At 42.0% G+C, this 12,910-nt stretch overlaps 1 protein-coding gene across 1 annotated transcript in view; it reads left to right on the top strand.

Annotated features, from left to right (window-relative positions):
* Window positions 1-12,910, top strand: part of LOC115218602 — a 151,289-nt gene that overhangs the window by 46,194 nt on the left and 92,185 nt on the right. The window contains exon 7 of the mRNA XM_036508232.1: window positions 9,696-9,728. Coding sequence (XP_036364125.1) covers window positions 9,696-9,728 — 33 coding nt within the window. The remainder of the gene's footprint in view (window positions 1-9,695; window positions 9,729-12,910) is intronic.

Genomic DNA, 12,910 nt, shown 5'->3' with positions numbered 1-12,910 from the left:
ACCAGATGACCACTCCATCTGAGCCTTTGCTTTAACACAAGAGCTTCTATACTTTCACACCGAGAGACTTCCAACATTTCAAGATCACTGATGCAGTCCTTCCATTTAATGCCATAGATCCGTCTGAGACACATCTGATGGAAACATTCCAGTTGTTTAAGGTGGTATCGATATGTGACCCACGTCTCGCAGGCATAGAGAAGAGAAGGGAGCATACATGCCTTGTACACCTTTATCTTTGTCTTTCTGCATATGTCTCGCTGACTCCAGAGGTGCTTTTCTAGCCTTCCGAAAGCAACACTTGCTTTCCTAATATATATATGTATGTATATACATACATACATACATACATACATATATATATATATAATATATATATATATATATATATATATATATATATACATATATACATACATATATATATATATATATATATATATATATATATATATATATATATATATATATATATATATATATATATATATATCATCATCATCATCATCATTTAACGTCCGCTTTCCATGCTAGCATGGGTTGGACGGTTCAACTGGGGTCTGGGGAGCCCGAAAGCTGCACCAGTCCAGTCAGATCTGGCAGTGTTTCTACAGCTGGATGCCCTTCCTAACGCCAACCACTCCGAGAGTGTAGTGGGTGATTTTATGTGCCACCGACACAGGTGCCAGACGAGGCTGGCAAACGGCCACGCTCGGATGGTGTTTTTTATGTGCCACCGACACAGGTGCCAGACGAGGCTGGCAGACAGCCACGCTCGGATGGTGTTTTTTATGTGCCACCGACACAGGTGCCAGACGAGGCTGGCAGACGGCCACGCTCGGATGGTGTTTTTATGTGCCACCGACACAGGTGCCAGACGAGGCTGGCAGACGGCCACGCTCGGATGGTGTTTTTATGTGCCACCGACACAGGTACCAGATGAGGCTGGCAAACGGCCACGATCGGATGGTGCTTGTTACGTGCCCACAGCACGGAGGCCAGTCGATGCGGTACTGGCTACGGCCACGTTCGGATGGTTTTCTTATGTGCCACGTGCCACCGGCACTGGTACCACAAAGATACAAATTCCATTGATGTTCATCTATTTTGATTTGTTTTGATTTTCACTTGCCTCAACAGGTCTTCACAAGTGTCACAAGAAGGAAGGTATGCACAGGTGGACTGACTACGTCCCAGGTAGGGGCCATGGGTTATGGCCTGACTAGTCTTGCCGGGTCTTCGGATGGTGTTTTTATGTGCCACCGACACAGGTGCTAGATGAGGCTGGCAAACGGCCACGATCGGATGGTGTTTGTCATGTGCCCACCGCACTGACTACAGCACTGATGGATTTCTTGTGTGCCACAGGCACTGGTACCACAAGATACAAATTCCATTGATGTTCATCTATTTTGTCTATTTTGATTTGATTTGATTTTCACTTGCCTCAACTGGTCTTCACAAGTGTCACAAGAAGGAAGGTATGCACAGGTGGACTGACTAGTCTTGCCGGGTCTTCGGAAGGTGTTTTTATGTTCCACCGACACAGGTGCCAGATGAGGCTGGCGAACGGCCATGATCGGATGGTGTTTGTTACGTGCCCACAGCACGGAGGCCGGTCGATGCGGAACTGGCTACGGCCACGTTCGGATGGTTCTCTTGTGTGCCACCGGCACTGGTACCACAAAGTGTGTGCCACCGGCACTGGTACCACAAAGATACAGATTCCATTGATGTTCATCTATTTTGATTTGTTTTGATTTTGATTTTGATTTTCACTTGCCTCAACAGGTCTTCACAAGTGTCACAAGAAGGAAGGTATGCACAGGTGGACTGACTACGTCCCAGGTAGGGGCCATGGGTTATGGCCTGACTAGTCTTGCCGGGTCTTCGGATGGTGTTTTTATGTGCCACCGACACAGGTGCTAGATGAGGCTGGCGAACGGCCACGATCGGATGGTGTTTGTCATGTGCCCACAGCACGGAGGCCAGTCGATGCGGTACTGGCTACGGCCACTTTCGGATGGTTTTCTCTTGTGTGCCACCGGCACTGGTACCACAAAGATACAAATTCCATTGATGTTCATCTATTTTGATTTGTTTTGATTTGATTTTGATTTTGATTTTCACTTGCCTCAACAGGCCTTCACAAATATCACAAGGAGGAAGGTATGCACAGGTGGACTGACTACGTCCCAGGTAGGGGCCATGGTTTATGGCCTGACTAGTCTTGCCGGGTCTTCGGATGGTGTTTTTATGTGCCACCGACACAGGTGCTAGATGAGGCTGGCGAACGGCCACGATCGGATGGTGTTTGTTACATGCCCACAGCACGGAGGCCAGTCGATGCGGTACTGGCTACGGCCATGTTCGGATGGATTCTTGTGTGCCACCGGCACTGGTACCACAAGCGGTACTGACTACTTTTTATGTGCCACCGACACAGGTGCTAGATGAGGCTGGCGAACGGCCACGACCGGATGGTGTTTGTTATGTGCCCACAGCACGATGGCCAGTGATGCGGTACTGACTACGGCCACGTTCGGATGGATTCTTGTGGGCCACTGGCACTGGTACCACAAAGATACAAATTCCATTGATGTTCATCTATTTTGATTTGTTTTGATTTTCACTTGCCTCAACAGGTCTTCACAAGTGTCACAAGAAGGAAGGTATGTACAGGTGGACTGACTACGTCCCAGGTAGGGCCCACGGGTTATGACCTGACTAGTCTTGCCGGGTCTTCGGATGGTGTTTTTATGTGCCACCATGTTCCCACAGCACGGAGGCCAGTCGATGCGGTACTGGCTACGGCCACGTTCGGATGGTTTTCTTGTGTGCCACAGGCACTGGTACCACAAAGATACAAATTCCATTGATGTTCATCTATTTTGATTGATTTTCACTTGCCTCAGCAGGTCTTCACAAGTGTCACAAGAAGGAAGGTATGCACAGGTGGATCGACTACGTCCCAGGTAGGGGCCACGGGATATGGCCTGACTAGTCCTGCCGGGTCCTCTCATGCACAGCACACTTCCATAGGACTCGATCTTCAGTCATTTCCTTGGTGAGACCTAAAGTTCGAAGGTCGTGCTTCAACACCTCGTCCCAGGTTTTCCTGGGTCTACCTCTTCCACAGGTTCCCTCAACTGCTAGGGTGTAGCACTTTTGCACACAACTATCTTCAGCCATTCTCGTCACATGACCATACCAGCGCAGCCGTCTCTCTTGCACACCACAACTGACACTTCTTAGGTTCAACTTTTCTCTCAAAGTACTTACACTCTGACGATTATGAACACTGACATTACACATCCATCGGAGCATACTGGCTTCATTTCTTGCAAGCTTACGCATATCCTCAGCTGTCACGGCCCATGTTTCACTACCATGTAGCATGGCTGTACGTACACACGCATCATATAGTCTGCCTTTTACTCTTAGCGAGAGGCCTTTTGTCACCAGCAGGGGTAAGAGCTCTCTAAACTTTGCCCAGGCTATTCTTACTCTAGCAGTTACACTTTCAGCACACCCACCCCCGCTACTGACTTGGTCTCCTAGGTAGCGGAAGCTATCAACTACTTCTAGTTTGTCTCCCTGGAACGTGGTAGAAGTTGGTCTCTGCACATTTCCAGTGTTTATTTCTCCTGAGCATCTGCCACAGACAAAAACTATTTTCTTAGTTAGCCTTCCTTTGACATTGCTGCACCTCTTATGTGTCCATAGCTTACACTTGGTGCACCTTATAGAGTTTCTACCTACACCTTTTTTACAGATCGAGCAGGGCCATCTACCTGAAGTCGTTTGTGGTTGGTCCACCTTCCTACTTATTAGGACTTTGGTTTTGGCTAGGTTGATTCTAAGGCCCTTCGATTCTAATCCTTGTTTCCACACCTGAAACTTCTCCTCCAGTTCTGATAGTGACTCAGCAATTAGAGCAAGGTCATCAGCATATAGGAGCTCCCAGGGGCATCCTGTCTTAAATTCTTCCGTTATTGCCTGGAGGACTATGATAAATAGGAGGGGGCTGAGGACTGAACCTTGGTGGACCCCAACCTCTACCCGGAATTCTTCACTGTACTCGTTGCCAACCCTCACCTTACTAGCTGCGTCTCTGTACATGGCTCGCACAGCTCTCACTAACCATTCATCTATCCCTAGTTTCCTCATTGACCACCAGATAAGGGATCGGGGGACCCTGTCAAAGGCTTTCTCTAAGTCAACAAAAGCCAGGTACAAGGGCTTACCTTTGGCTAGGTATTTCTCCTGCAGCTGTCTTACCAGGAATATAGCATCAGTAGTACTTTTCCCTGGCACGAACCCAAACTGCATATCATCTAAGCTAACTCTCTCTCTAATTAACTGGGCTATAACCCTCTCCGTAACCTTCATTACCTGATCCAACAGCTTGATGCCCCTGTAGTTATTTGTATCTAGGGCATCGCCTTTACCTTTGTAGCAGTTGACTATTATGCTGCTACACCAGTCATTGGGTATGACTCCTTCGTGTATCACCTGGTTAACTATACGGGTGACTATGCTATAGCTGACACTACCAGATATTTTGAGCATCTCTGCAGTAATTCCTGATGGGCCTGGGGCTTTCCCTGTCTTCATGCTTCTAATTGCCTTAGCTACTACGGAACTATCAACTCGGATAGCTGGTCCCTCTGTTGGGTCAACATTCGGCAGACTCTCTTTATCCCATTCATTTTCCTCATTCAGCAACCTTTCATAGTGGCGTCTCCAAGCTTCTCTCTTTGCATCTTTATTTAGCGCAAGTGAACCATCCTCCATGCGAACACATTTCTCTCCTACCACATCTCGATTCTCTCTCACACACTGTCTTGCAACACGAAATACCTCAAGTCTTTCATCCTCACGGCGCAGGACATTGGCAAATTTTCTTTTATCTGCTTCCCCTCTGGCTAGATAGACCTGTCTCCTAGCTTCCCTTCTGGCAGTCTGATACACTTCCCTGCTACCACCGTTCTTCCAGGCCTTCCAAGCCTGTTTCTTTTGTCTAATAGCCCTATCAACAATATTGTTCCACCACCATGTTATTTTGGGTCTTAAGGGGACTTTGCACCAGCCACAGATCTGGTCAGCGGCTTTCAGCAGGTTGTCCCTCAGAAACGTCCAGTTGTCTTCTACCCCATGTGTAGCTATACCCCCTTCCACTTCGTCAAAGGATTCAAGTAACATATCTCTAAATCTCTGTCCATTCGCAGGGTCTTTAAGCTTCCAGACCCTTCTTCTCCATGTTGGTCGTCTTCTAGTCGCCCTCTTAGTCCTGATCCTAAAGTCACTAACTACCAGTCTATGTTGTGGGGCGCATTCTTCGCCTGGGAAGGTTTTGGCATTTATAAGCAGCCATCTTTCCCTTTTTCTGGCGAGGATGTAGTCGATTTGGCTAGTATGCCGGCCCGATCGGTAGGTGACCAGGTGGCTTGTTGGTTTCCTGAAGTTAGTGTTGCAGATCATAAGACTATTCGCATCGCAGAACTCCAGCAGCCTGGTTCCCTCCTCGTTGCGGGAACCATAACCGTAGCCTCCATGCACGCCATGGAAGCCCCCAGCATGTCGTCCAACATGCCCATTGAAATCACCAGCCACAAAGAGAAGGTCCCTGTCGTTCGTCAATGAGGTGGTCTGCAGTAGGGTGTCATAGAAACTGTCTTTCTGTCCATCGGGTAGCCCTGGCTAAGGGGCATAGGCCGATATAATGGTTGCTAATCTATTATGAAGCACTATTCTAATCTTAAGTATTCTGTCACTTACTCTGATTACCTCAATTACTCTATCTATCCATTTCTCAGCGATAAGTATACCCATGCCACCAACCCCGTCAGTGTTCCCTGCCCAGAAAATCTTATATATATATATATATATATATATATATATATATATCATCATCATCATCATCATCATCATCGTTTAACGTCCGTTCTCCATGCTAGCATGGGTTGGACGGTTCGACCGGGGATCTGGGAAGCCAGAAGGCTGCACCAGGCTCCAGTCTTATCTGGCAGTGTTTCTACAGCTGGATGCCCTTCCTAACGCCAACCACTCTGTGAGTATAGTGGGTGCTTTTTACGTGCCACCTGCACAGGTGCCAGGCGAGGCTGGCAACGGCCACGGTCGGATTGGTGTATTTTATGTGCCACCGGCACGGAAGCCAGTCGAGGCGGCGCTGGCATCGACCACGAGTCGGATAGTGCTTTTTACGTACCACCAGACCAGGGATCCTGGCTGGTTCTATTCGATTTCGATTTCACTTGCCCCAACATGTCTTCGCAAGCAAAGGGGGTTGGCATGGGTGCCTGTCGTACGGTCAGATTGGTGTATTTTACGTGCCACCGGCACGGAAGCCAGTGGAGGCGGCGCTGGCATCGGCCACGAGTTGGATAGTGCTTTTTACGTACCACCAGACCAGGGATCCTGGCTGGTTCAATTCGATTTCGACTTCGATTTCGCTTGCCCCAACATGTCTTCGCAAGCAAAGGGGGTTGGCATGGGTGCCTGTCGTCGGATGAGGTTCTATATCGACTTCGCTTGCCTCAACAGGTCTTTGTGTCCAAGGGAGGAAAGGCATTCATAAGTGGGCTGGGCTCACTTGTCCTGCCTGGTCTTCTCACGTACAGAATATTTCCAAAGGTCCCGGTCGCTGGTCATTTCCTCAGTGAGGTCTAAAGTTCGAAGGTCGTGCTTCACCACCTCGTCCCAGGTTTTCCTGGGTCTACCTCTTCCACGGGTTCCCTCAACTGCTAAGGATTGGCACTTTCTCACACACCTATCTTCATCCATTCTCGCCACATGACCATACCAGCGCAATCGTCTCTCTTGCACACCACAACTGATGCCTCTTAGGTACAACATTTCTCTCAAGGTGCTAACGCTCTGTCGAGTATGTACACTGACATTACACATCCATCGGAGCATACTGGCTTCATTCCTCACGAGCTTACGCATGTCCTCGGCAGTCACGGCCCATGTTTCACTGCCATGTAGCATGGCTGTTCGTACACACGCATCATACAGTCTGCCTTTTACTCTGAGCGAGAGGCCTTTAGTCACCAGCAGAGGTAAGAGCTCTCTAAACTTTGCCCAGGCTATTCTTATTCTAGCAGTTACACTTTCAGCGCACCCACCCCCACTACTGACTTAGTCACCTAGATAACGAAAGCTATCAACTACTTCTAGTTTTTCCCCTTGGAAGTGACTGAAGTTATTTTCTGCAGATTTTCGGAGGTTAATGCTCCTGAGCATCTGCCACATACAAAAACTATCTTCCCAGTTAGCCTACCTTTGACATTGCTGCACCTCTTGTGTGTCCATAGCTTACACTGGGTACATCTTATAGAGTTTCTACCTACACCTTTTCTACAGATCGAGCAGGGCCATCTTCCTGAAGACATTTGTGGATTGTCTACCTTCCTACTTATTAGTACTTTGGTTTTAGCTAGGTTGACTCTAAGGCCCCTCGATTCTAAACCCTCCTTCCACACCTGGAACTTCTCCTCTAGCTCTGATAGTGACTCAGCAATAAGAGCAAGGTCGTCAGCATAGAGGAGCTCCCAGGGACAACCTGTCTTGAATTCCTCCGTAATTGCCTGTAGGACTATGATAAATAGGAGGGGGATGAGTACTGAACCCTGGTGGACCCCAACCTCTACTTTGAATTCTTCTGTGTACATGTTGCTAACCCTAACCTTACTTACGGCATCTCTGTACATGGCTTGCACAGTCCTCACCAGCCATTCATCTATCCCTAGTTTCCTCATTGACCACCAGATAAGAGATCGGGGGACCCTATCAAAAGCTTTCTCCATGTCAACAAAAGCCAGGTACAGGGGCTTATCTTTGGCTAGGTATTTCTCCTGCAGCTGCCTTACCAGGAATATAGCATCAGTGGTACTTTTCCCTTGCACGAACCCAAACTGCATCTCATCTAAACTAACTCTCTCTCTAATTAGTTGGGCTATGACCCTCTCCGTAACCTTCATTACTATATATATATATATATATATATATATAGTGAGAATTTACAAAAAAGCAAAATTCGGAGACAGGTGTGTAAACAACAAATAGATGTATTAGTTTAATACTCGGGAAGTGAGAAAATCTTTTATGCTTTGAATCTACGCTTTTTGACAGAAAGGAACACAGAAGTAAACAGGGAGAGAAAATAGAAAAAGTTTTAGTGGCTAGTGATCTATCATATGTGTGTGTGTATGCATATATATATCTATGTATATGTGTGTGTGTGTGTGTGTGTGTGTATGTGTGTATATATATACATAAAAAATTAAAGAATGGTGTAGATAAGATCCAGGTTACATATGTTTCATAATGATATCTTGTTTAAATGAAAGTCTACATTGTTGCAAGGAGATACATGTTAACACATGGAAGAATTGATCAGAATGTGTAAAGAATACTGCAGGAGTGAAGAATATAAATGTAGATGGAAATTGGGATTAAAAAGGATTACATTGCAGCAACGTAAACTTTCATTTAATCAAGATATCTTTGGCCTGAAGAGTAACCTGCAGTATACACCTCACTTGGATATTTACCACTTTTGAGGTTCCACTCGCTATGAAACATATGAAGCCAGGATCTTATCTGCTTTATTCCTTAACTTTTGTATTCTTATTCACATACCTGGCAACCCTGGTTGCCTACCATGAAATATGAAGAATTTTCTTCAATTTATCGCACTTTAATATAAAAAAAAGATCTACAACCATCCATCTCAATAAATCACTATTGTTGACCCTGAAAGTTGCTTTTCACATTTACTGCAGATTGCTTGAAGTTAACCTTCTTACTACACTATGATCTTTGGATATGATACATACATACACACACACACACACACACACATATATATATATATATATATATATATATATATATATATATAAAATGGGGTTTGTATGATGTGTATAGAGGGATATATACGTATTATTCAAAGAATAATATTGAAACACTCCTGTCACAACCTGGGACCTTGAAGACTGCTTTAATGCAAGAAAGTATACTAGTCCCTTAAAATTTTATATTCAGTATTTCATCGATTCAATAAGACAATCAATACTTCATTTCATTTTACTACATATATTATTTATACTATATATTCTATACTCTACATTAATATTATAAAGAATATAAATAAAACATAAAAAACATACTTGGAATTTCTTTGAATGATATATATATATATATATATACATACATATAATAAATATTAGGGAATAAATCCAAACTTACAGGGAAAAATCAGATTTAGGATTGAATCCAATTTTATAGTAAAATATTATATTATATTAAATTAGAGACAAAACCACTATTAGGCAAATCAAACAATGAAAGACTTGTATTGGCTTAAGTCTTTCATTGTTTGATTTTCCTAATAGTGGTTTTGTCTCTAATTTAATATAATATACATACATATATATATGTATATATATATGTGTGTGTGTGTGTATGTATATATATATATATATATATATATATATATATATATATATATATGCTTCTCTGAAATCTGAAGCCATACATATATATTTAAATTTTTTTAATGTAACATGATCCTTCATAATTCATTAATCAATAATTTTTTTAATGTGATTTAAAATATTCAATACCAGCAAAGTCTTGTTAAACTTTATTTAATCAATTATTTTCAGCATCTAGAAAATATTTCCCTCAACCATCAGCCGGTATGTAGCAGAACATAAACAATTTTCTTTTAAAATTTTTAACCATTTTTGCTCGTCACTATTGAATACATTGCATTTACTAATTAATACCATTGGACTTTAATGAGAGAAATATTTTTAACTAATGATTAAAAAAGTCCTAAATATTGAGTATGTGAAAGAAGATAAAAATTCAAGAAATTCTGATTGTTTTTCAATTGTTTATGTTGATATTAGCACGTTCTTGTGTCTTTTTTTATAAATTGTAGTTGAAAAGGAAAGCATCTCCCTATGATTCATTTCAGGGTATGTGAAATGCATGGGAGGTGAGGAGGAAGAAGGCATCCTTAAACTGGAAGCCTCGTCCAAACATTTGTAAATAGAGTGGAGCCTGCAAAAGGCATTTTTAACAATAAGGTGAATGGGATGAATGGAAAGGTGGATGATTGAGAAATGTAGTTGTACATTTTCTATTCATTTTCTGTATATTGTTAAAAAACTTGTATTGGACATGATGGTTCCAAGAAAAATAACAAAGAAAGACTTGTTCATAGTAGTAGTAGTAGTAGTCGTATGTGCATTAAGAGAGAAGCAAGAATATACATATCTGTCTGTCTATCTATCTATCTATCTATCTATCTATCTATCTATCTGTCTGTCTATCTATCTGTCTGTCTGTTTGTCTATCTATCTATCTGTCTGTCTATCTATCTATCTGTCTGTCTATCTATCTATCTATCTATCTATCTATCTATCTATCTATCTATCTATCTATCTATCTATCTATCTATCTATCTATCTCACTTCACTTCACTTTGACCGACCAGTCCGTCAGGCATCCATTTGACACTGCTGGTCACAGCACGCTGTCCACTCCTCTCTGGATCGCACCTTTCTCATCCCCCTGATCCCAATCGTCCTCCTGAAATTGTCACTCCACCATCGTGGAAGTCTTCCAGGTGGTCTTTTCTGCTCACGCGGGTACCACTCGACAACTGCGTGCGTCCACCGATTATCGGTGAGCCAGGCGACGTGTCCAGCCCATCTATACTTGCTGCGCGTATACTCTGCGATGACATCTCTCATGCCGGACTTCTTTCTGATGATCTTGCTACTTATGTGCTCTCTCAACGAGATACCAAGCATTGACCTTTCCATGGCTCTTTGAGCCGTTACCAGTCTTTGCTCTTCCCTCTTTGTGGTAGCCCATGTTTCACTACCATATAACATTGCAGGCAGAACTGCACTGTTAATGAGGTTGGCGCGGGTGGTCCTGTCCAACCTCCCCTTGAGCACATCCCTTATGCCATTGAATGCCTTCCATCCGGCCCTTACTCTCCGTGAATTCTCCTTTTTGATATCCCGGCACATATTTACTTCCTGTCCCAGGTAGACATATTTTCTCACCTCCTCTATTTCATCACTGCCGATCACCATTCGACCTGTTGGTACATTGTCTGACCGCATGAACTTTGTTTTCATGCGGTTCATCTTGAGACCTACTGCAGAACTATCTATCTATCTATCTATCTATCTATCTATCTATCTATCTATCTATCTATATATATATCTATATATATATATATATATATAAATTTTTTTTTTTAAATATATAACTTATAACTAGATCTCAAAAAGTATAAAATTAATGATAAATATAAAATATAATTAGTAAAAACACTATGTACGTTTCATGGCCTCAATTAAATTTGAATCACAATTAAGTTTCAATTCAATTGAAATAAATTTGAATTAAAATGATAGTCAATATATATATATATATATATATCCGTCTGTCTGTCTATCTATCTATATACATATATATATATATATACACACACATCTATCTATTTACCCAACTATCTTCGTATCTTTTTACTTACCTGCCTACCTATCTACATGTATAAATGGTAAATTCTATAATTCTGTGTGGATAAGAATTTTGCTTCATCACAAAAACATAGCTGTTTAGCTCCTACGCATGCTACATTGGGTCACTGTGTTGGCAGAAACTGCGGAGAAATAGGTACAATAAATTGTACCAACATTTGCACACTATGACATACTTATTCTTCTTAAGAATCATTTTAAAAGTGCTGTGGTATACTCAGCTCCTAACATTGCATAAGTCAATAACACATTAATTCCAATAGAATTGATAGGAGAACCTTGTGAATGATTTTGTTGGATGGAAATTGTGAGGAAGTCTGCCATGGATACTGTGAGGAATTTCCTTTCATGAGAGCATTGATTAAACATATCACTTTTGGAATTTAATAAGGCCCCCAGTTCAAGAAATTCATGTGGGGAACATGAAATTCCCTTCTTACTGACTACTGAATGGAAATTATGCAGAAACTGACCCTTTTTGAACTCAGCTGGAACCGGTCAGGAGGAAATAATTCCATGTCATCCTGAAGGGATTTCACTTCGAAGAATTTCATTTGGATTTTTTTTCCACAACTCTGGCAGACCAAAACTTTATTCCTACCTTCATTAGTTGAGAGGTTATGTGCCTCTGGTCAACAAGTCTGATGAGTTGCCTACATTGTTAAGAGCTTAATAGGTGTGAAAGTTCCTGACTATATTTAAATATTACCGCTCAAAAGATTTTAGAGTGTGCTATTTTGAACAACTCACACACACACACATGCATATATATATATATATATATATATATATATATAAAAGGAAATGAAGAAAATGCCGACAAAATAATTTAAGTAATTTAAGTAATTTAATTAGGTGAAAGTTCTTTTTACCGGTTGCGCATTTGTTATGCTTATCAAAAGATATTTTTTAAGAGAGATAGAGTTCCTTTCTGATAGATTTTTTCCTCTTATAAGAGGAAAAGAGGAAAAAATCTATCAGAAAGGAACTCTATCTCTCTTAAAAAATATCTTTTGATAAGCATAACAAATGCGCAACCGGTAAAAAGAACTTTCACCTAATTAAATTACTTAAATTACTTAAATTATTTTGTCGGCATTTTCTTCATTTCCTTTTATATATATATATATATATATATATATATATATATTATATCTCTATATAAACGGCAGTTTGTCTGTGCGTGTTTCTGTGTCTGTTTTCTCGTACCCTCACCCTGACCACGGCTTTCAACCGATTCTGATGAAACTTGACACACACATAGCCCAATGTCATAATTCAAAACTAACGCAGCGAAAATTTTGAAAAGTTCC

This window comes from Octopus sinensis, linkage group LG13, assembly GCF_006345805.1.
Source record: "Octopus sinensis linkage group LG13, ASM634580v1, whole genome shotgun sequence".
Taxonomy (NCBI): Eukaryota; Metazoa; Mollusca; class Cephalopoda; order Octopoda; family Octopodidae; genus Octopus; species Octopus sinensis.
The sequence above is the reverse complement of the archived record's forward strand: the minus strand, read 5'-3'. Positions and strand labels throughout refer to the sequence as shown.